General features: G+C 41.2%; 3 protein-coding genes across 3 annotated transcripts in view; 1 reads left to right on the forward strand and 2 right to left on the reverse strand.

The window, feature by feature from the left end:
- The window catches only part of pde11a (phosphodiesterase 11a), a 40119-nt gene extending 35169 nt beyond the window's left edge, over positions 1-4950 (reverse strand). Inside the window, exons 1-2 of the mRNA XM_017422754.3 lie at positions 2935-4950; positions 2296-2454 (exon numbers count right to left, since the gene is read on the reverse strand). Of these exons, the coding sequence (XP_017278243.1) occupies positions 2296-2454; positions 2935-3768 (993 nt within the window). The 5' untranslated portion in view covers positions 3769-4950. The remainder of the gene's footprint in view (positions 1-2295; positions 2455-2934) is intronic.
- Positions 4951-5101: 151 nt separating this feature from the next.
- On the reverse strand, positions 5102-6882 carry LOC108239729 (cytochrome c-b). The gene is made up of 3 exons (XM_017422635.3): positions 6741-6882; positions 5761-5934; positions 5102-5669 (listed from the first exon to the last, which is right to left on the reverse strand). The coding sequence occupies exons 2-3, from the start codon at positions 5930-5932 to the stop codon at positions 5524-5526; spliced, it is 318 nt and encodes a 105-aa protein (XP_017278124.1). The 5' UTR covers positions 5933-5934; positions 6741-6882; the 3' UTR covers positions 5102-5523.
- Positions 6883-8781: 1899 nt separating this feature from the next.
- osbpl6 (oxysterol binding protein-like 6) overlaps positions 8782-22402 on the forward strand; it is a 39119-nt gene continuing 25498 nt past the window's right edge. Inside the window, exons 1-2 of the mRNA XM_017422744.3 lie at positions 8782-9149; positions 19070-19303. Coding sequence (XP_017278233.1) covers positions 19157-19303 — 147 coding nt within the window. The 5' untranslated portion in view covers positions 8782-9149; positions 19070-19156. The remainder of the gene's footprint in view (positions 9150-19069; positions 19304-22402) is intronic.

The raw sequence follows: 22402 nt of genomic DNA on the forward strand, positions 1-22402 counted from the left end.
TTGCAAACCAACAACAGCAAAAAGGTATCTGACTGTGACTACTGACCCATTATTTCCAGCAACCAAAAAATTAAATCCACAAATTAATAAAATGCTTCCTGCATGTAGGTCAAAATGCAAAACAGAATATAAAAGGAAAACAAAATGTTTATAAAAAAACCCTCTCCTTTTAGTTGTTTTTAATGCGTTTGCCACTGTGAACTCATGAGTGTTACAACACTGACATTAATAAAGTACGACAGTTAGTAGCCCCGCTACACACAAAACAGTGTTTGTCGAAAAAATAAATAAATAAAACAACAACTGAGCAACGTTGTTGAAATGCCACACATGAATCATAAAGCATGAGCATTACTGCAGGCTAATTCTTCCTCTGTGCTACATTTTAACATGCGCCAGTAAAAATAAACCAGGGAGGCTGTGGTTTACCATCACCCATAAAATCCAGTTTCCAACACTGTTTATGATTAACTTGGACATTATTTTAGTCGATAATGGAAATAAAACAAACGCTTCTGTGTAAAAAGTTCATTTAAGCAATCTTGTGCCTCTTTAGATTACATGTTGTATTTGAGAATAAGCATACAACAGTAACATTTGTTTTATTTCATTATACAAACGGGGTTAAAAAAACACAGGCGATTTCTGCCATTTTAATGCAGCTCTGGGCTGAAAAATGTCATGTAAAAGCTGTTTTTATAAATCTTTACATCGCAGTTAATTTTGCAGTACACATAGATTTCTGTTTCTTCGCTAAAGCCTATAGCTGCAGCAGCTAGTTGTGGCACCTCTGATGCAGCCTGTGAATTCTGTAGGAACGTCATCATATTTCTGCCAGAATAATACTGTGGAACAGTTTATTAAACCGTGTGCACACTACAAAAGCATGTTTCCACTTTGAAAGATCTGAACCATCACTTTAACATCCTAAAGTCTTGTTTTGCAGTGCAGAGCAAAGCACGGCGGGGAAATCTTTGCCACTACTTGAACCAAATATAATATACGTTTGGCCACATTTGCCAGATTTAATCAACAGACACTTCTCTGTCAAATACGACACACACATGTGTAACCAACACGATGGTGAGATTTTGTCCTTTTATCGCTTATGAGAATCAATAAAAGCGATAAAATATGAAAGCCACAAATTCTGCCAGTACTGAGATATTTGATAGCCACTTGGTGTCTCTTCACACCTAAACAGATGCTCTATTTATACACAAATAAAAAAAATGGTTTAATCTAAAACTTTCTCCAATATATTTCTTTTTTGCACTCTTTCAGAATGACTGATTACGACCCGAATGTTTATGTATCAACTTTCTTACACTTTTACACTTTATATGTGCAGTTTAACACAACCAATAAGAGTTTTTGTTTATCAGTGTGTGGAGTAGATTTATGGAATGGACTGAGTGATGAGTTAAAAAAGAAAAAGTACAAATATAAAACAGCTTAAAAACTGTTTAAAAAGGAGCTTATTGGGAAATATGTTATGTAAGAGGAGTGTTTCAATGACCAATAATTGTATATTTAAAGATGTGAATGTGAGATTTAAGTGTCCTGTAATGTGAAAATAATTTTAAGTTTATTTGGTGTTTGGAGATTCAAATGTTTATAAATTGAGTATGAGAGGGGCAGGAAATTATAAGATCTTGTATCTTCTACCTGCTCCTTTTCGAACAGATAATGTAAGATTGCATGTGAATTGGGCAAGACAATGTTTTAATTATATATATATATATATATATATATATATATATATATATATATATATATATTTTAATTTTTTTTTTCCTTATATTTATTTTGTCTGTTCAAAATAAAGAGAAAAGAAAGAGAACGATTCCATACGGACAAAGATATGGTGATTAAAAACATCACTTCAGTGGAGAAAATGACCAATATGAGTTTTTTGATGCCAATCTTTAGAAATCAGGCAGTTGAAGGCTGATTTACAACCATTTTTTTTTGTTTTTGGCCAATATTCACTTTAATATTTGGTCAATTTAAAGAAATGTCTATTAAACAACCCTTAGATGAACTTATACACCTAAAAATATTAGACAGAAAAGTATTCTCGCTTTTAAAAACTAAACTGCGGTCTACAGTGAGCTGGTTGTAGCAGCTGTGGTTGCATCTTCTTCCTACTTGAGCATTGATTAAATATTCACAGCCATAACTGACTGCCACATATTTATCTTATATATACATATATCTTGATCTGTTTCAAACTCGCCAAGCTGGCAGTGGGGTGGCTGTTTGTTGTGTTATCGACTGTAGTGATGAAATTACCTTCTCATCATCTTCGGTGAAGAGCTCTCCACTCGAAGTCTTGTTGATGGCCTGAGCGACCCCAATGATCTCGCCGTCGCTGTTGCGTATGGGCATGCACAGGAGGGACTTGGTTTTGTACCCTGTCAGCTTGTCTATTTCGTCGCTGAACCGGCGGTCCTGCAACCAGATCACAAAATGAAACAAAAAGGAAAACTAAGTAATCATCAAACACAGGCACTTGCTTGTAAAAGAAAAAAAAGCAGCCACCCTCATTTTGTCTTTGCAGCTGGAAAGGGAACTTAAATAAGTTTATTTATATATATATATATATATATATATATATATATATATATATATATATANACAAAATCACCTCATCTACAGGGGTGTTGGTCTGCATTATGTCTTTCATTATATAAGATACGTTTGCGATTAACAACACAGGCTATTCTTGTAACAACACATCTTATTTGCATCTGTATGTCACTGCGAGGAATATGCTAATATACACCCCCCACCCCACCCCACCCCCGCAACCCTGGTTTGATCCAAGCTTGTGTTGTGTGTTAACTGTGGCACAGTTTGACCTGTCATCAGTCAGCTGTGAGGGATGAAGCCGGCTCTGAGCACATGGTGCGCACAGTGAGGAGCAGGCACCTGATAGGCGTCAGGGATGTTCACCGTCTCCCCGTGCTCCGCCACGTATCCAATGATCCCTTTGCCCCACGGCACCTGGACCTCGTCCGAGTTCATGGAGGGCAGCACCGTGGTCCCCGCGTGCACGTCAAAGAACTTGGACACCAGCGTCTGCTTGTTGCCGGTGCCCTCCACCAAAAACAGGGAGCACCGGTCCGCGTCCACCATGATGCAGACAAACACGAGGATTTTGTAGCTGAGGCTCGTCAGGTCCAGGTCGTTGGAGATGTCTTTGACGAGCTCGAGGAAGAACTCCCTCTCGTTGTGCGCCTTGAGGTAATATTTGAAATCCACGGCCGTGGATGGGTACTGGGGGATGTTGACTCTGGACTCCAGCAGCGCGCTCAGGATGTGCGCAGTGGTCGGGGGCAGGGAGCTGGCTTTCCTCAGCAGAGCCCTCCGCCTCATGCTGGTCAGCGGCTCCTGCGCCCTGGAGTTCACGTGCTCGTCGTATGTCCTGTTCACGTTGATGGCCTTGGAGCGGGCGAAAGTTTTGCGCAGCTCCTTCTGAGAGGCTCTCCGCTGCAGCCCGTCGCATTTGCTCGCCCAGCTGTCCTTGCACGCGGGGCTCTTCTCCTCCCTGGGCTTGATGGGAGTAGCAGCAGCAGCAGCTGCTACAGCCGCCGCGGCCGCCGGACCTGCTGCTGCTGCGGCCGCCTTGCTCGCCTGGTGGTTCTTGAGCCATTTCTCCACCATGCTATAGTTGCCCTTTCTGTTCAGGTAGTCCTCGAACAACTCGGGATGCGAGTCCAGGAAACTTTCTACGTCAGAGAACAGCATATTCGCCACTGCCATGTCTGAGCTCCAGGTGGTCCTGAGTGAACCTTGAAGTGGCGCAGAGAAATCTCATCTATGAGGATTTACTGAGGGCGGGCAAAAACAACTAAACCAAAAAGGAAAAAGTAGAAAATCACGCAGATGCCACAACTTCCAGAGGGAAAAACACCTCTGGAGCTACAGATCCAGCTTCTTCTCCGCGAGGAGAGGGATGGAGACTCTCCTTTTGCGCACCAGCATCTTCCTCCACAGCAGCTCCGCAGCGCGCTCTCCTCATTTCAGATAATTAAAGCGGACCCGACATAAAAGAAGAAGAAGAAAAAAGTAACGCAGACGCAAAAGAGAGGCTATTTGGAGCGTCGGAGGCACCGGGAATCTCACCCAGAGAGCCAGCAGCACCGCGCATCGCCATCGCGTGTGTCCTCTTGTGCAAATGACGCGGGCTGTGGTTGGCTGATGCTGGGACTTCGTCACACTGACTGGAGCTTCAGCGCTCAGCCCTCTGGTCATTTGAACCAGTTGCCCTCCTTTACAGGGACTCTGTGATGAGCTTCAAGGACCGCGATGAGAGGAGATACCCTTCATCTTTTCGGCACGTTCCGGGCTGCGTGCGCGAAGGGAAACAAGAGGACGTCTCCCAGTTCTTTATATCACCTCCGCTGCAGCAAACCACACATCACACATAGCCGGATTAAATCTGAATTCCTTATAAGCAGAATGGGTTACTGGTTCGAAAGAAATCCGCGCGTGAATGAAGTGTTTTCGGGACGAACGCTGCGCCTCATTCAGAACAAAGCCCAAACTTTAGCACATTCTACAGCTGCAGTGCTCTATTTCATTAAGTTATGTAACAGCGACGTTTATTGACAGAGCGAGCGTGTCAGAAAATCAAATTCCTATGTGTTATAAATGAAACGGGGTGCAGTTGCGCCATGTGAACACAAGGGGCGCGATACTCCAAAAGTTGAACCGCTAATTCAGCAAATGTGAGGACGAAAATTTACTTCCGGACAGCGATTCCCAAACCTTTTACTACATGACCCTCCGAATGACAGAAGCAGAGATTCCTGAGCCAAAGTATTTATGGTTGAGGTAGTGAAAAATCACCAATGAGTTAATTAAACAAAAGCATAATGACAACTGATACGTTTAGTTTCATTTTGTTCCTCTGAAGAATGTGCCATGATTTTGCTATGACAGTAATATCAGTATAACTTGATTTAAAATTCCACTTTTAGTCTAATCCTGCTGCAAAAAACATAAGACTGCAAGTCTCCTAAACAGGACATCACAGTCTAACACATGGTGTCTTCTCAAAATATATCATTACAAAAAGGTGTTAAGAAATAAACACAGTTTAGTGTCAACTTTATTCAACTTAATAAATTGGAAAAAAAAAGGTCAGGACAGCTGAGGTACTGTCAAATCAGAAAAGGCGTTGTCCTTTTTGAAATAAACAAGACAAAGAAAAGAACAAAAACAACACCACAAATCATTCCATACATCCCTAATCCACAGTAAACAGACTAATAATTTTATATTAGAAAAGGACTATTATTAAAACCAGAGGATGTTTACTTAACAGTGAACAACTGATATCAAAATTAAATATACAGCTTTACAACTGTAGCACTTTGGCAAACATCACCTAAACTGGTTCCTGCTGTCTTGACTAAAAAAAATAATCATAATAATAATTATTATTATTATTAGTCTTGGTCTCCTGAGAGGTTGGTCCCTAAACTGAGAAAAGATGTACAGAAGAAGAGTTGCTTATGAAGTGGAAGCTTTAAGGTACGCGATAAGGTCAGTGCGCTCGTTCTTCTTCTTGATCCCAGCGAAGATCATCTTTGTGCCTGGAATGTACTTCTTCGGGTTCTCAAGATAGATCATTAGGGTCTCCTCGTTCCAGATGATGCCTGGAATCACAACGAAGCAGAATGTTTCTGTAGATCTCAGGCGACTGATCTGTTATAATAATGCAGCATGTACAGAAGGTGTAAGAGTTACCTTTGGTTTTGTTGGCGTCTGTGTAGGAGTAGCCAGCTGCCTGGCCTGTCTGACGTCCGAAGAGGCCCCAGAGGTTGGGTCCAGTCTTGTGCTTGCCACCGTTTTCCACAGTGTGACACTGGGCACACTTCTGGACAAACACCTTCTTGCCTTTTTCTGCGTCTCCTGACATAGCTTCAAATAAACAAAAGAGAAAACAAAAATAGTTAAAGGCCTACGCTCAATTTAACACTACATATGCTCAGACTACGTTTTGTGAACGACTCTCGGCTATCACCACACCAAATTCTAGCTCAATATCTGTAAAACTGAGTTAGAGCCAGTTTTGTGTCTGATAAGAACTATCAGCTGTGGCAGACATTTTAATGGTGTTCGCTCCAAAAGTTAATCAGTTACAGAGAGACATCCAGTAATTATCTCCTGAAAGTTTCAATAAAATCCACCCACTGGTTCATGGGACATTTTACTAAAAGACACACAGGCAGAAACATACTGTACCTAACATTTGTACCTTTTTAATAAACCAAACTACCACTAGGGGGCGATCTTTTACAGGTTACACAACTTACTTTGTTACAAAATGTTGAAAAAGTGCTAAAGCTGTGCTCCAGATTTGAAACAAGAACAGGGGTCGTAAAGGTTATTTAATCAGCTCATGATAGTAAAGATCCACATAAAAAGAATTAAAAATAGAGTTTAACGTGCAGTATCTTAGGTTAAACTGAGAAACATGACACACACTCGAGGCGTCACCAGAAGTCGCTACAACAATGCATGTGTGTGTAAAACTAAATAAATTATTAAATTAAATTCAGCCCCCTGGGTGAAAAAGTAAGTGAAATGTCCGGAAACGGGCTCACACCGGTTGTAGGCCACGTTGTAGGAGGCAGGAAGTGACAAATCCAGATCCAAATCTCACTTTTAGTCGAAACCCGCCCTGGAAGCCAACAGGCCGGACTCTTCACCAAACCTCCTCTTACCTTGTTTTTTTATGTGTAGTGGTTCCTCAGACAGATTAAGGTGACTCGGACCCGGGTGTCGCCCTCCTGCCGGCTCTTTTATTTTGTCGCCTGCGTTGTAAAAAAAAAAAAAAAAAAAAAAACGTGCTTCCTTTTCTTAAAGGTTACTCAAGCTGCGACGTCACGAGTCAGCTGACGTGTCATCGTCCGCCCACCTCAATGTCAACCTGCGCAAAGTCACATTTCCTTCTTCCATTGATAAATTACTTTTAGGCTGCCAACACGGTGAGGCACAAGAGACCTTCCAACAGGCAGAAACAACCACAAGGAAACCGGAAAGTTATAAAATTAAAGAATAAAATAAAATAATAATGACGTGATATTCAGGTATTATTGGACTCTAACTTGTCTGAGGAGCACAGAAACTATAAAGCCCATTTAGTTTATATAAATCATTTAAGTTGTGCTGTTTCATCCTGACCACATTTTAGCTCATTATGTGCTGCATTGAGGGATCATCAAGTGGTGGTGCGCGGGCCAAAGCCGGACAAGATATGTGGGGTGGTTGACAAGGTGAAGGTTGAGGGGCGTTGGGAGGAGTGAGTTCAGGTAGATTCAATCACCCACAATTTACTGAAGGATGAAAACAATGTGGACAAAAAAAGAAAAATTAAAATGCCACAGTGTTCAAGATGTTTTATATTTCTTATTTTAAAGCAACCCACAAAACACCAAAGATGATAAAAACAGGCCAGCTCAATCAAGAAGTTGATGTTTTATTTTACCAATTTATGTGAGGGTTAAATGAAACCGAGTCCTACTGACAGCCTTTTTGAAAATTACACAAAAAGTGAGGAAATTTGTGTTCGGTTGATTGTTTCTTTGTTGTAACAATGCTACCCAATAATAAATCTTAAACCGTTGGAAAGCCTGCTTACTCTTGTTTGGTGCCGTTTTTTGGATTGGATGATTGAAGTTATAAGAAACAAGACATATTGGCAGTTTAATAATTTCTTCATTTAACAGGGGCCTCAGCAGCATGTGGAACAACCATACACAGCCTCAGCAGCTTGGCTCCTCCTCTTTAGGCAGCTGACCAGCTTGGAATGGCATCCACGTCTCAACCAGCATTTGTCGCGAGTCAGCCAACGTGGTTGTGTTGCTCACTGTGAAGCAAACAGCGGTGTGAGATCCCACAGGTGCTCAACGAGGTCAATGTCAGGACTCCAGGCAGGCCAGTCTGGCATCTCCACTCCCAGATTCTGGAGGAGGTAGTCTCAGATAAACCCCGCTCTGTGTCACCTGAGAGGATGGACTTCGGTCCCCGGCTGTGGGGATATGAGATTGCCTCTGGTTGCTCACTGGTGCACCTGGAGTATCAGAAGCTCAAAATAAGAGTCAATAACAGAACAAGCTGTTTGACAAAAACAAAAATGATTAATATACAAGTAGAACATGGTCCTGGACAGCCCATAAACAAGATAATGTAGCCAATTGACATTTTGACCCACACTCTATATCAGCTGGTGGTGGTAATGCACCGGTTTTGTTTTGTTTTTTTGCCGACCGCCAATAAAAATCAAGAAGAAGAAAAAGCTGTTTGTCACTGGCAGAGAAGATTTGGCAACTTTTTCACGTGTGCAACGCACATACTTAGCTCTGCTGCTTAACCCACACATGTGTTTGCCTCACCAAAGTGGCCCCATTTAAGAGGAAATAACCACGCTTTCCAGTGATTCCATGGGGAAAATGATCAACCAACTTTTAATTTGGCGCCAAATTAATAATAATCTGCAACACATTTGTGACGCACATTTGAACTCTCCTGGACAGTGACTCGGGCCAAATCAAACCCCAAATTGTTATTAAAAAAATAAAAGTATAGGAGTATATTAGTGATCATCTGTGCATCGAAGTTCTGGCCCCTGAGTAAATGTTGTCAGGGGCCCCTGTGTCGTCAGATCCGGTCATCAGGTGGATCCAGCCCGTGTTTTGTGACCCCCCCTCTGTCTGTCGGCCCGTGTCTGATCCATCCCGGGCTTTCCTTCCCTCTTTGAGCCCATCTTCGTCTTCTTGCTGCAGGGAGGAGCGTCCGGGGTGCAGCTGAGCAGAGCAGAGCCGAGCCGAGCCGAGCCGAGCTGAGCCGAGCATCACAGCCCGCATTCAAGGAAACAGGCGAACACAGCACTTTTTTCTTGTTTTTTTGTTTTGTTTTGTTTGTTTTATTTTTTTCTTTCTCCTCACAATGTTTTCGAGGAGCTGAACGAATCAAAGCCCATGTGGACCCTTCTGGAAGCCGCTCGCCTCTGAGGAGCTGGGGGGTGTGTGGGGGTGGTGGTGGGGGGTCTCTGGCCAGTAAAAAGGAAAACCCCCTCAGTTGTTTTCTGCGCCAAGAACCGGGAAAGACATGATCGCCGCTCCGCATCTGTGGTAAGCCAGGCGGTGTTATGTTTCTGATTACCGTGTGGAGAAAACGACCTCTTTGTGACAGTGAATTAGGCTGCGGAGGTGAGCTTTATTTAGCCGTCCTTTTTATTTATTTATTTATTTTTTGTATTTGCATCCCGTCTGAATCACCGAGGACCAGTCAGACATGACCACTCAGCCTCCGTTTTAGTTCTCCTCGTGCTGTTTGTCCGACACAGGGATGTGAACTCACCGAGCCCCCTCAGCATCCCAGCATTCCAGCATCCCTCTGACATTACCCCGATGGAAGATCCACCACTTTGCATCCTAAACAAACAGCCAAGCGTTCAACTCTTGACTTTGGTGATGTAATGCGCCACTGACAGGCTGTTTTCTTTTTAAACCGAGCCTTGTATGGCTACTGATTCCCACTGAGTCACTTGTCCCACATTAGGGAATTAGTTAAGATCATGATCTCCCCCCCTTCTTCCAGTACACTTCACTCGTTCTGCTAGTGTTAGGGCGATAACTAATTGAAAAGTTAGGCAACTCCTGTCACACACAGGATTGGCCCACACATCATTACTCATCCAGCCCCCCTTCTTTTTTTTAAACTGAAGGTCAGTCAGTGACTTTGCAGTCATTTAGTCCTGATCCATAAATTTAAAGAACAGCAAAGGCAAAAACCCAGGAAGCTGTAGTTTGTAATTGACATGCCCTTTAAACAGATGCTAATTTGATCAGCAGTAATCATGGATTTTCTTAAACATCGGATTGCCCTACCTGAAAACTGCCGAGGGTGTTCTCATGCCATTCAGATATCTTTGTAGTTCCCTAATGAATTAATGCAAAAACCAGACTAATGCATGGTTTATAGTTTGATATCTCACACGTCCCCTCTGTATGTTGTCGCAGAAGGTGATAATGTTATTCGATTGTCTGCGGCGTTAGCAAAATGTCTCTTTTAACCACTCAGTTGAGTTTAACGAAGCTGTCACAGATTCATCCCTTTTTGGAGTCAGCTCCGTTCAAGATGGCCGCCACAGCTAAGCAACCATAGCAAACACAGATATGGGTGTAACTCAGCCAGCTTCCTGGATATTAAGCTCAAATCCGGTGTGGCAGCAGCTGACACGCGCACTGAGCGTGACGTCCGTGTTTCGACCTTTGCCATTTCGGTCAGCCCCGTTTGTCTGTTAGCAAAATATCTTACGATCCACCGGACGGATGGACACATCTTGCAGGGTCTCGCAGTACCGCCTGAGATCAAGCGTGACGTCATTTACTGTGCAAGGCTCGACCAAAACGACTAGAAGTTTGTCCCGCCTCAGCACAAGGTGATTTTAGATGAAAAGTCTTGCATGGAAAGGCAGCGGGTGATATGCATTCCTTTAAGGAATGTCACCACTTTAATTTACATTAAATGTTTTTTTTTATAATTACCAGTCGGGCAGCACAATGTATTGCACATTTAATGTCACCTGAAGATCAAGCTTTGCATGCACTGCAACAACTCGGTGATATATTTGGCAAACACGTGGACCCTCACTGCTCTAAATGCTCACAGCCCATTTAGACGATGGTGGCTGAGGTGCTAAAACACATGTTCTGTCATGAAGACAGAACTGAAAAAGAGAAGTGAAGACAATGAGGGGTTTGTCACTAACTGTGTCGTCACTGTATTATTCAACGTTACTGCCAGGTCTTTTAAGCAGCCTTAATTCCCAAATCTGTTGCTTCTATCTATTATTAGCCGAATTAGTTGCTTTTTTTTGTCCGCACTTGTTTGCTGCAAATCAGTGAAAGCTTTTTCAATGATCATCTTTAACCAGCACTTATTAGAGCATAATGTGGGGGTGGTATTTTCCAGTAGGACAAAGCCTCCTTTCATAGTGACCAAGGAGGAAGGGGATCACTGAATGGTTTGATGAGTAAGAAAATTACTTGAGTCACATGCTGTGGCCTTTACAGTCTCCAGATCTCAACCCTGCTGCACAAGCATGAGCAGAGATGTTCGACGACGCTCTCCACCGCCATCGCTAAAGCATAAAATGTGGGGGAAATGTGCAGAACTCGTGTCTGGTAGCATTAGAGCCTGCCTTGCATCGTCTCAACAGCAGCTAAAACTGTACAAGTTCATTTTTCCTCGAATTTGTCACCCTGCCACTGAAACCTGATTTTAATTCCAACACCAAAAGTAGCATTAAGGGTTTCTTCGAACATGCCTTTCGGCACCACTCAGAATATAAACGCTTTACTTGTTTTGAGTGCAACAACTTGGTAGTTCTCGACTTCCTTAAGTGAGGCATTACCTTCAAAGTATTGCACTGTGATGCTCCGCTCTACCTCGATGATGTAATGTGTGCAGCGTGGGACAAACTGGCTCTGTCCAGTTGGTGTTTGAGGAAAAAAAAAAAAATGAAAAGCCTCTAAAGAGATGAGCTACTGACTGCTTACAAATGTCACAGGAGATCTGCGTCCATTTAGCCTGATATTACACACAGAGGTAAAAGGGCCAAATCAATTGATTAGCATTATTAGTTAGTTGTAAATCCAGAGAACCCTTGTTCTGTAAGACCCTGTAATATAATATGAGGTCGCAGGGCTGCTTTTGTTGGCCCACTTTAATTATGCAACAGATCTGCAAAGTTGCTCCAGTTTGGAGTGGTGGTCAATACTGGGAGCTTGAGTTCCTCGCATGTGGTGAAAACACAAACACAACTGTCCTGTTACCACCGCGCTCTATCCCATTACATGTTCGTAATGAGCAATGCTGTCACCGTCTGTCGCTTTCAGCAGGCCGTGAAAGGTGCGACAATGAAGCGGGGCGTTCCGACTTCTTTCTGGCCGCCGCCGGTTTGCGAAGCGTTGGATTTTCGAAGCGTTTGAAGCGTGGGGGCATGTGAGTTTTTCGCCCCAGTGAGATCTCACAGAGCGGAGCACAGAGATGTGGTGGGATTACAGACGTCCTTTATGGCTGTCTCTACACAGCTCTCCCTGCTCTTCTTGGCTTGACCCCTTGTCAAAACGGATAATAGTCGCTTATTTATTTTTGATTCTCTATTGATCCCTGAAGGAGAGTTTTCACGATTCTCAGTCTGCCGCGCCGTCAGGGTTCAGAGCGCAGAGCACACACAAATGTTGAATCTTGTCTAAATATATTTCAGGGGAGCAGATTGTTCTTGCTTCAGGTTAACAGCGTTTGGACTGCCACCCTCCTCAAGTCAGTTTCTTTGGTCATTATTTTAATTTTGTTCATTTATTCATTATTAATGTATCTGCATTTTTGTTTCTAGCATGAAAATCGCCTCCATGTCCTGTCCTTGGGTTTTGTGCTTCAAAAGTACAAATACTAATATGCCAGACTCCTTAACTTTACCATTTAACAAACATGTCCACACAGTTTTAGTAGACAGCTTAAGTCTGTTTAGACATCAGTGATAAAGACAGTTTTCTTGGCCAGTTCCTATTTCTGATTTTTGTGAAGCTTAGACCAGGCTTTAGGCAATTCCTTTTAAAGAACTACAATTAATAACATACAAAATAATGCTTTTTTGTTCTTTTAAGCACCAGAGTATAGAGCCTTTTCTGTTTGTCGCTGAATATCTACAAATATTGATCTTTTAGGTAATTGGACGGAGGTATTTGTGCAAATAAAACACACTTGACAAAGATTACAGTATTGTTTTATGAACTACTCCTGAACCTTATCTTCTGTTTTTGCACGACAAACCATAAAAGTTGAAGCCTGAACTTAGCAACAGATAGATCCAGATATAAAATTCACATTTCTCTTTAAGTCTTTTTTACACCTCTTGTGCTTCCTCATTTGAAACACCCAAAAGCTAACTTTGAGTTTCTTTCACTCTCGCTGTAAAGACGGGCCATTGATGGGGCTAATTAGCCAGTTAGCAATGTTGTGTTCATGTACAAGAAAAAAAAAAGATTTTTGAGTGATTGTATCAGTCCAGCCAGTCAAACCTAAAATCTTCAAACCATTTCTGGTCACTAGTTGATTAATTGATCCATCTCTAATCAGTAATGGTTGCTGCTACCAGTCTGAGATAACAGTTCCTTATCCTTATCGAGGTCAAACCGTAACATACAAAAAAGGAAATGACGTACCCATTGATTTATGTAAAAAAAAATCTGCTTCTGCAGACGAGATAAGAGCCATAAATTAATACTGTTAAAGAGTTTATGCTTGGTCTTTACAGCTGTTTACTCAGCTTGTTTTAAGGGCCTCTAGACTGGTGTTTTATTGATCCCTGATCATATAACTTTGAGTCGTAAAATGTTTAGTTTATTCATTTTGTGGCTTCATAGTTGCTTGCTGTCACTGCTAAGAATGTAAATAAACAAAAATCCACAAAGGTTAGAGAGTTTTTCATCGTCACCTTTTGGGAGAAACTTTCCCTCTCCAAATTGAGAGCATAAAATAAGACAAATTGAACTTGTTTTGTTACTATAATCAGTCAGTTCAGTTTGGGGTGAGAAAAAATACAGTATATGCATTTTTTTAACAATTCATTCATTGAAGAGAGAAGTACATTACAAACATAGAGGATCACAATTTAATAAATTGTAATCTTAGTATTTGTGCACATGTGGAAGTAGATTTTTCACATACTCCCATTAATTTGTGTTTACTGTATGTGTATTCTGAACACATTTATTGTCTGAACACAAAGAAAACAACCCTGACCACTTTTGTCAAGCTGCTAAAAGGCCAGATTTCTAAGGTTTTCTCAAACAGTGATGATTAAAACTACAAACTGTGTTCTGTAAAACACTGGAACATGGTGCGAACAGATGCTTAACAAGTTAAAGGAAAGGCCGCACAAAGTGTCTGAGTAGGACGTTCAGTCCCACCTTCTGAGCAGCTTGACATTTATTCTGCAAGTTTGGGATATTAGCATTACTCTGTGAAACAGAAATCCCTTATTTTGATCGTAGGAAAAGTGCTGCTTGACAAATCGGCTGAACGTCTCCCAGCAGGTTTACATCTGGTGACTGAAGGCATCAAGGAAAACAATGTTTCATCCCAGCATAAAGGGCTGTACCCTGCAGATTTTATTTTATTTCCTTTTTCCCTTTCCAACTGGGCCCCATCCATCAGAGCAAATCGCTTCCCTCTAACCCACGATGGGAGTGGGATTTGGAAGTCTCCACCTTCCCGTCTTTTAATTTTTTTTCCAATATCACTCATTTTTTAAACCATAACACTCCCCTATACTCTCTCAATGGGAATTATAACACTAACATATGGGTGAAATTACAGATAGAGAGGCGCTAACAACAATTTAACTTTATTATTCCTCCTGCTCTCTTTTATGCAACAACACATTTATTATAGAGCTAATTTAGGATTAATCGTATATTAATTGAATGTTTTTGTCAGGTGGTAGAAAATCTGCTGGTGTGATGATTAAAGGGATTATTTTAGCAGCTGTTTTATTTTAATATTACGTCATGTGATCAGACAAATCCCCACCCTTATGTTGTTGTATAAACGTTGCTTCATCTCCAATCTTAATAGCCACAGAAGATAATTTGCATCCTAAACAAAGCTCTCAGAAAACGAGTGTAAGCAGTAAAGTGGTGTGACGTAATACAGAAAAATTTCCCCCGGAGAAACAGAGGCATCGTAATTTGAAGGTGCAACTTACGGAGCGTGGCTTTTGTCTCAGACACACGGACCTTTTTTCTGATGCGCATGAAAGAGTGTACGTTTCGTTTTCATCAAGGTCTCCACTCTGTTTACTTCGGTTCGCTCGATATTGGCCCACGTGGGAAATGTTTCATGTAGCGAGCAGATGCTCGTTCATCATCGCACAAAATAAACATGATCGATTAGCGAAGCAGCGTGCGATACCACTAAATACAGAAAGTGTCAGCGTCACGCAGAACGAGCGGAAATGTTAAAAATGAAGAAAGAAATGGAAGTCCAAGAAGAAAACTGCAAAGCTTTGCTCGTTTAAAACTTATTTCCTTATTCAAAATAATTTAAAATAATTCAAACCCAGCATTCCTCGAGGACATGCATGTCACATACATTCAGTAATACAACTTCTGCATACTTTGTGTTATTTTAACCTTTCATACAGTTTATTACAACATTTATGTGCTATGACTTTCTGCTTTTTGATTTGTATACACTTTGATTTATTTAAAAAAATATCGTCGCTACAGAAATGTACTGAATTTTAGCTTCCAGCTACAGTTTTGCTGAGTTCAGCTTCTGTTCCGCTTTTTTCAACTTTAACAATTTAGTTCGTAATTCCTTCAGCAGATGACAGTGAAGCACTCAGCATTCACTTTGCAGTCTTGCAGAAAATGTCTAGTTTGTCATTTCAGCTGTTTCAGCCTTCGTTGAAGCGTTCCTGCAGATTCTTTATAGTTTGCACTTGTCGCCCGCCGGGCGTTCCTGCTTAGAAGATGATATTCACGGTGTCTGGATTTAGAACAGTAAGCTCATGACTAATCGAGCGCTGACCGAACGTTCCCCAGCATGAGAACTGGCTTTGTATGGAGCAGCCCTGCTGTCCGTCAAGACGTGAGGGCGGAACAGACCGCCCGAATTTATCACGCTGGCGTTTTTATTTTCTTGTCCTTGGGACTATTGATTCACACAGCAGAGCCTCTGAATTATTGATATATATAAATATATGATGCAGAACGACATAATATGGACTTAAATTAATTGGACAGTTTTCCAAATAATTACTGATATTATTTTGTGTAATTATTGAAAACAGAGTTCCCAGTTTTAGCCATGAAGTGAGCTGTCAGTCAGTTTTCCTGACCAGTTTTGATTTCTCAGTTTTGCAAAGCTCAGATTTTGATTCCAGTTTCTCTATAAAAGCAATGAATAATAGCATACAAATGGTTTTTCCTAGTTAAATTGAATATTTGACTCTGTGTTTGTGTGTGTGTGTTAATAACAAAATGCTTACAGTAAAAAAACTGCCACAACATCAAGTTTCTCTCTCTCTGATACTGGAAATTTATCATAATATCATCTAGCTCATTGGACAAGTTTATTTGTGCAAATGAAACCCAACAACAACAAAAATATCTGTAGAACCTTAACATTTTTACCATTTCTTTTACTTCTCATTTGTTATTTTGCACGCTTCAAAACATAAAACTGCACCATCTCACAGGACAATGTTTTTGTTTTTGTTCTTTTTTTTAAACAAAATCAAAAATTAGTTGATCTGCTGTTAGATGTCAGACTGTTAAATCATTTTATTGTAACTACCTGCGTGGCCAATTACAGATAATCGTAGTAATTAATTTTTTTTACGTTTGTCAACCTGCTAGATAAATTTTAGGCCTCTCAGTAAGCTGGACTTAAATACGTCTCCTGTTAAAGTGGCAGCAGGTACTTAGATGAAAAACCTCTTTTTATATGTTACTGATGGCAAGCTCTAAACATAAAATATTGTTGTTGTTTTTTATAAAACTTGTTTGTCTTCTGGTGTTATTTTAAAACATCTTACAGATAGTAAACCAGCTTCGGCATGCTGCCTCTCTTTTCATCTTCTTATGCTACTTTTAGCTTTTAGTTTTGTTTCGTTTAGCTCTAACGACTCAATTTTAGCTTCCTCAGCACTCAGCCATCACGCTGTATTTTTGCAGAAATGTAATTTCTCCTCATCAGTTCAAGCATGGTTGATTTTTCTAAACAGGCCGAGCAGAACACACCGACTGGACTCAGTGCCTCGTCTTACAGTAGCTTACATCCTGGTTGGCTTAAGACGAGGCAGGGCAGGGATGATGACGTTGTCCAAGGATCTGAATTATAGATTATAGTGTGTGAGAATGCTGCACGGCTGCTTGAGAGCGTGCTCACTGCCGTGGTGCTCAGAGCTGCTCGGTGAACATGGGAGTTTCCTGACACATGGGAGAGCCCAACTGAAACATCCTGCAGTTAAAAACCACAAAGTGCTCTGGAGCTGCGCACACTGTCTGTCCTCTGTGTGAGCACAGATTACGATGAAACACTGTCGTCTGCATGCAAGACCACCGTTTCTGTAGCATTCCTTCAGAAAACGTCTGGAGTTATGTGTTGCAGAACACATTTCTAATGAGGATATTTATATCAGTCAACGTGCCTTCTTGGTAGATTTTAATGTCTGGAAATTTGATGTGGCTCATAGGTTTGGAATATAAAATTATAAAAAAACGAAAGCTAAATTAGTGCTGAAGTGTTTATTTCCATAAAAAATAAAACAAATCCATGATAAATGACCATAATGTTTCTCTTACTGTCTCACTCAACAGAGTTTGCTTATTTGCTTGTTTTCTATCCCACAATCGATAGATGCTGTTATTGTGCTGCAGCGAGCACAGCAGCGCTGCAGGTCAGATTATGGATGTCAGCGTGTGTCATGACTAATGACGAAAACCAGCGATCCCTGCTGCTTCCTGAGCCTATGTTTAACCAGGCATTTTCAACTTAAATCATAGTGCTATGGCTTTACATTTTCCCTCGCAGGTTTTAAAGGTTAAACTTAATGAATGTTAGTCGTCGGGGAGCTTTGGGTATACGTCTAAAAGTCGGTTGCTCCGATGCAATAGAGCTGATGCACTCTCATATAGGTTTGGTTGAATATATCAGCTGGATCTTTAAGCATTTATTCAACAAAACGTCTGTTTGGATAATCTAAATGTTGTGCAGTGGAGGTTGTCATTGGGTAACTTTTCCTCTTTGTAATTAGGGTAATCATTTAAATGTTAATTGAAAATTAGGTGCACGCAGATAATTGAGATTGCCAATTAAATTGTGGCGTTTGTTGTGGCACTTTATAAGTTTCAGAGCATTGCTTTAAGTAGGGCTGGGCATAATTAGATTGTAGAACCCAAAGTGCAAGCAAACATTTGCCTTTTGCTGAAGATGGAACGAAATCCACTTCCTGCTAATCTGAAAAGTTAATAAAGCAACAACTAAATCACGCACTATTGCCCCAACAATAAAATCCTCTATGGACCTCCAAGAGATCTACGTCAAAACAAATATTGCCAATAAGTACAATAATGTGAAAAATGTGTTGTTTTAAAAGGTTTGAGGCCTCAAAAAAACTTTAGTTGTGATGTATTTATGTCATTACTCACAACATTGAAGCTGTTCTGCTTGGACTTTGAATGAAAAAGAAAAGAAGATGCAGAACTTTGTGATGAAACCAATGATAATAATAATAATAAAACAACAACCTGGAAACATGGTTGGAAAAAAGACATTTCTCCTGGTTTCATTAAGCTGTTTTGATACAGGTGAATACAATGATTATGCAACACAAGCACAATCAGGTGATTATGTAATAATTTAGATTAAATGTGTTGTTAAATAGATATTGTACTTTTTCTTTGTAAGCTTGCATAAAAGTTACAACCTATGATTTCATATGGGCTACAGCTGAAACGGGCATTCACCTTTTCTATTGATGGACACAAAAATATTACTTAGGTCTTAATATTATGTTATATAACAGCAAACGTGTTTGGGTTTATAGGGATTTTAGACGTTCAAAAACACCAGGATCCTAACTGTAGCCAAAATGAATGTTTTTTAACATTGACTGAAATCAGAAAACGCAGTTAGATGCTTCTGTGAAATGTTTATTTTGATTCTGATACTATTCTGTGACGCTCAAACCTCTGCATGCTGAGAAATCCAGAGTGGCACTGATCTCAGCAAACATGATGAAAAGCTTTACTCACTTTCGTGCAAATAACGAGGAGGAACTTAAAACCCCCATGCTTCAAAGACTAGCTTGGGGTGTCGCAAGTCAGCATCCGTTAGTCAGATTAGCAGACTGAATTAGAGGAAGGATCGTTCTGAAAGCCTTGGAGAGGCCCAGATGCTCGTCTCTGTCTTGACGCAGTGAGGAAAGATAAGCGGGGGAAATAGAGTGACTTCCTGACTTTTTGTGTTTCAGATGCACAGCAGGCAGTAAGACAGAGGATGTCCCTGATCTGCGGGGCGCAGTGCTGAGGGAGGTCCACGGAGCTGACTGGTGCCCACCATGTCTTACCACCATCCATACCAGCGAGGCCCCCAGGGCCGCACCATAAGCTCCGAGGAGAAGGGCTCCACGCCCGTCAACAAGACCTCCACACCGGTTCACAAGAGCGCCTCGTCCTCTTCTTCCTCTCAGAGGGACAGCCGGCAGGTAATCTTCTAGCAGCAGGATGGATTCAGGACGTGGCTGCACTTTGAGTGACTGCAACTTGAGCAGCGGCGGTCATGAGCGTTACAGTAGTTTGGATTACAGCGGGTGTCAATCAGTGAGACTCTTAATGCAGGGGAACAGAGAATTCATAACATAATAAATCATGGAACGTGCAGAAACGAGAGGCGGTCAAAGCTCTTGTGACGAATCAGATCAACCGAGCAGGGACACTGTAAACATGAAACCACTGAGCGGAACATAAATAGTTATCATCGGGGTCCAAAGCCCCCAGTATTCCCCCACCCCCAGTCATCCAAGGACCTGTCAAAGCACTTTTTGTGTCCCCGAGGTCCTTATAGAGTTTGAAGGTTAGTTTACCACACAGATATAAGCCAGTTATTTTCCTTTGTTCAGTGTCAGAGAAAGTGTTACCTCTGAGAATGACAGATTCAGTGAAAGTGTATTTGGGGTGTATTTGTATCTTAAAGTTCTTAAGTTATTCCACATTATTCTCCCCAAGTTCAAAAATGCATTCATAAAATATGTAGTGGATGCAGTTTTAGAGCCACCTGACACAATATCCATCCATTCCTTTTCTTTACCTTCTTCTCCGTTCTGGCTCTTGGGAAGCTGGTGCCCGTCTCCAGCTGTCATTGTACGAGAGGCGGGGGACACCCTGGACAGGATGCACGTCCATCACAGGGCCTCAAAGAGACAAACAACTATTCACACTCTCACTCGTAAGCAGGGACAGTTCAGCAAAACCAGATTTAAGGTCTTAAATTGTGTGACTTACGGTATAGAAGTCACTTGACAAAATGCAAAAACCCCAGTTATAGCGCCCCCTATAGGTGGACATATCTGATTATTTTTGTGAGCGGCATACACAAGACCTAGTTACCCCCATGTAAATATAATCTGAAAGATCTTTGTGGTTTGGGCTGCAGTATGACTTTTATTTACATAAGAAACATAAAAATAGGAAATAATAATACGGAACGGTTTCAATAGGGTTCCATGTTCCGCTGGATGGAGCTGCGTTCTCTTGTCTCCACGACTTGGACCTCTGACGATTAGTGGACAGATAGTTGCAGGTAATTCTGGTTTATTTTAAGGGTAAACCAAAATTAGCCCAATCGTTGACTGTTTGCTAATCAAAGTAATCTTTGCAACCAGTCTGGGGAGACATTTAACTGGAGATAGACCAATTAATCGACCGACAACTTTTAAAAAATTGGTGATCAACCATCCCTGTTCATACTGAACAAATTTAGTTACCAACTAGGAAAATGAAGACGCTGCAGCAGCTGCTTCAACCAGCTCCCTGTCACCCACAATGAAGTTTTTTAAGCAATAATGCTCTTCTATATATCATTTAATTTAAGTTAAACAGTTATTTGTATATTTTATTCCATGAAAAATACATATTGGCCAAAAACAATAAAAAATCTGTGAAGTATATCGGCCATCTGCTGCTATGATTTCTAAAAATAAATAATCAGCAACAAAATCACACCTTGACGAGTTGAATTTGTCAAACTGTGTCTTTAGTTTCACACTTCAGATAACTGTTGTCATACATATGGTTGCTAATGTTTTCTTTGGTTTTAAGGTTCTTTATGAAAAGGGTTTAACCAGCAGTCAGTTTTACAAGACACCATCAGCTAATTAGGTAACTAATCGGCTATGATCGAGCAGTCTGTATGTCCTGGTTACTAAATAAGAACCATGCAGAGAAATGGTAAACAATGAGGCACACTCTCATTTCACAGTTCACAGGACAGGTGCTTAAACTTAACCCCCGCCGTCATCTGAAGCCCCCCCCCTCCTCCGTCCCTCGCCGAGCTGCTGTGTCACTGTGGCCGAACCGAAACAAGACACCCATACTGGAATCTCTGACATCACCGCTTTTCCATCGGCGCTGGCTGATGAATATTTCATGAGCGACAGGCGGAGGGCTTGGTGCTCCACTGAACATGTGGCACACTCGAGCAGGCTGTGAGGCAGTGTAACTTCGAGAAACGGAGCCTGTTACAAAGGCACCGTGGAAGGCCTTCTGCTTTGTGCCGCAGACACTTACCCTTCACGTGTGTCTGCTCGTTACTTCTTTCTTTAATGTCGTAAATCTCTTACGCTTTTGATATAAAGGCTCAGCGTTTTGTTTCCCTGGAGCTTTTTCTCCCAATCATCTCTTTTAATTTTGCCCTAATTGATCAAGTCAAGCAGCAGCCATGAAGGTAGCTACTAATACTGAAACAAATTACTTAAATTCCTTAAAACTCTCTCAGTTTTCTGCACCTGCTTGATCAAAACCTTTAAAAAAAAAATCAACAAACTAGAACTCCAGCAAGAATTCGCTTGGACATGAGAATCCTAAGGGTTGCAGCTGTTTTATGTCATTGTTTAGCAGTGAATGATAGTGTGCCGGTGGAGCTGTGGATAATTTCGGCTCATGTGTTGAGCTGCTGTAATGTGGTTGTTAGAGCCTGGTGAAGCCATCTTCATGTAAGATACTGTACAGGTTCGGGACTTTTGATCATTTGAAGAAGAAACATCAAAATACAGTAGTAAAAACTACAGGTCTTCTGCTCAGTTAACAATATTTGTTTTACATTAGAAGAAAATGTTGGTATTTTTAACCCTTGATCCCGTTCCCCATCTTTTAGAGTCTGAATGACTTGTAGGCACAAACATTAATGGAATCCTCCCAATATTAAAGGAGAATAAGGTTCTCAGCACCCACGATGTTGGCAGTAATTTCTACCAAAGTGCAAAGCAGACTCATTTAAAATTGGTAAAACTCTGTTATGTTTAAAAGGTGGAACGTAAACCTTATTAAGCCACTATGGTAAACTCCAGCGAAGAGAGCGCAGTGATCTGTGGCGTAGTTAGCGAGCACTCAACCACAAGTTGCTCAAAGCAAACCAAAACCATTTAAAACGTCATGAATTTTGCTTGTTTTTGCTCCTTTAGGGTTTGAATTTGCCTCCTAATTTTACGGTATGCCAGCTGTATGGTAGATATTTGCCATTAACTGTGTTCTTCAACTTTCAAACATCCGTTAACTTCTTAATAATGTATGGCTGAACATCCTTTCTA

Source organism: Kryptolebias marmoratus, linkage group LG6, assembly GCF_001649575.2.
Source record: "Kryptolebias marmoratus isolate JLee-2015 linkage group LG6, ASM164957v2, whole genome shotgun sequence".
Classification (NCBI taxonomy): Eukaryota; Metazoa; Chordata; class Actinopteri; order Cyprinodontiformes; family Rivulidae; genus Kryptolebias; species Kryptolebias marmoratus.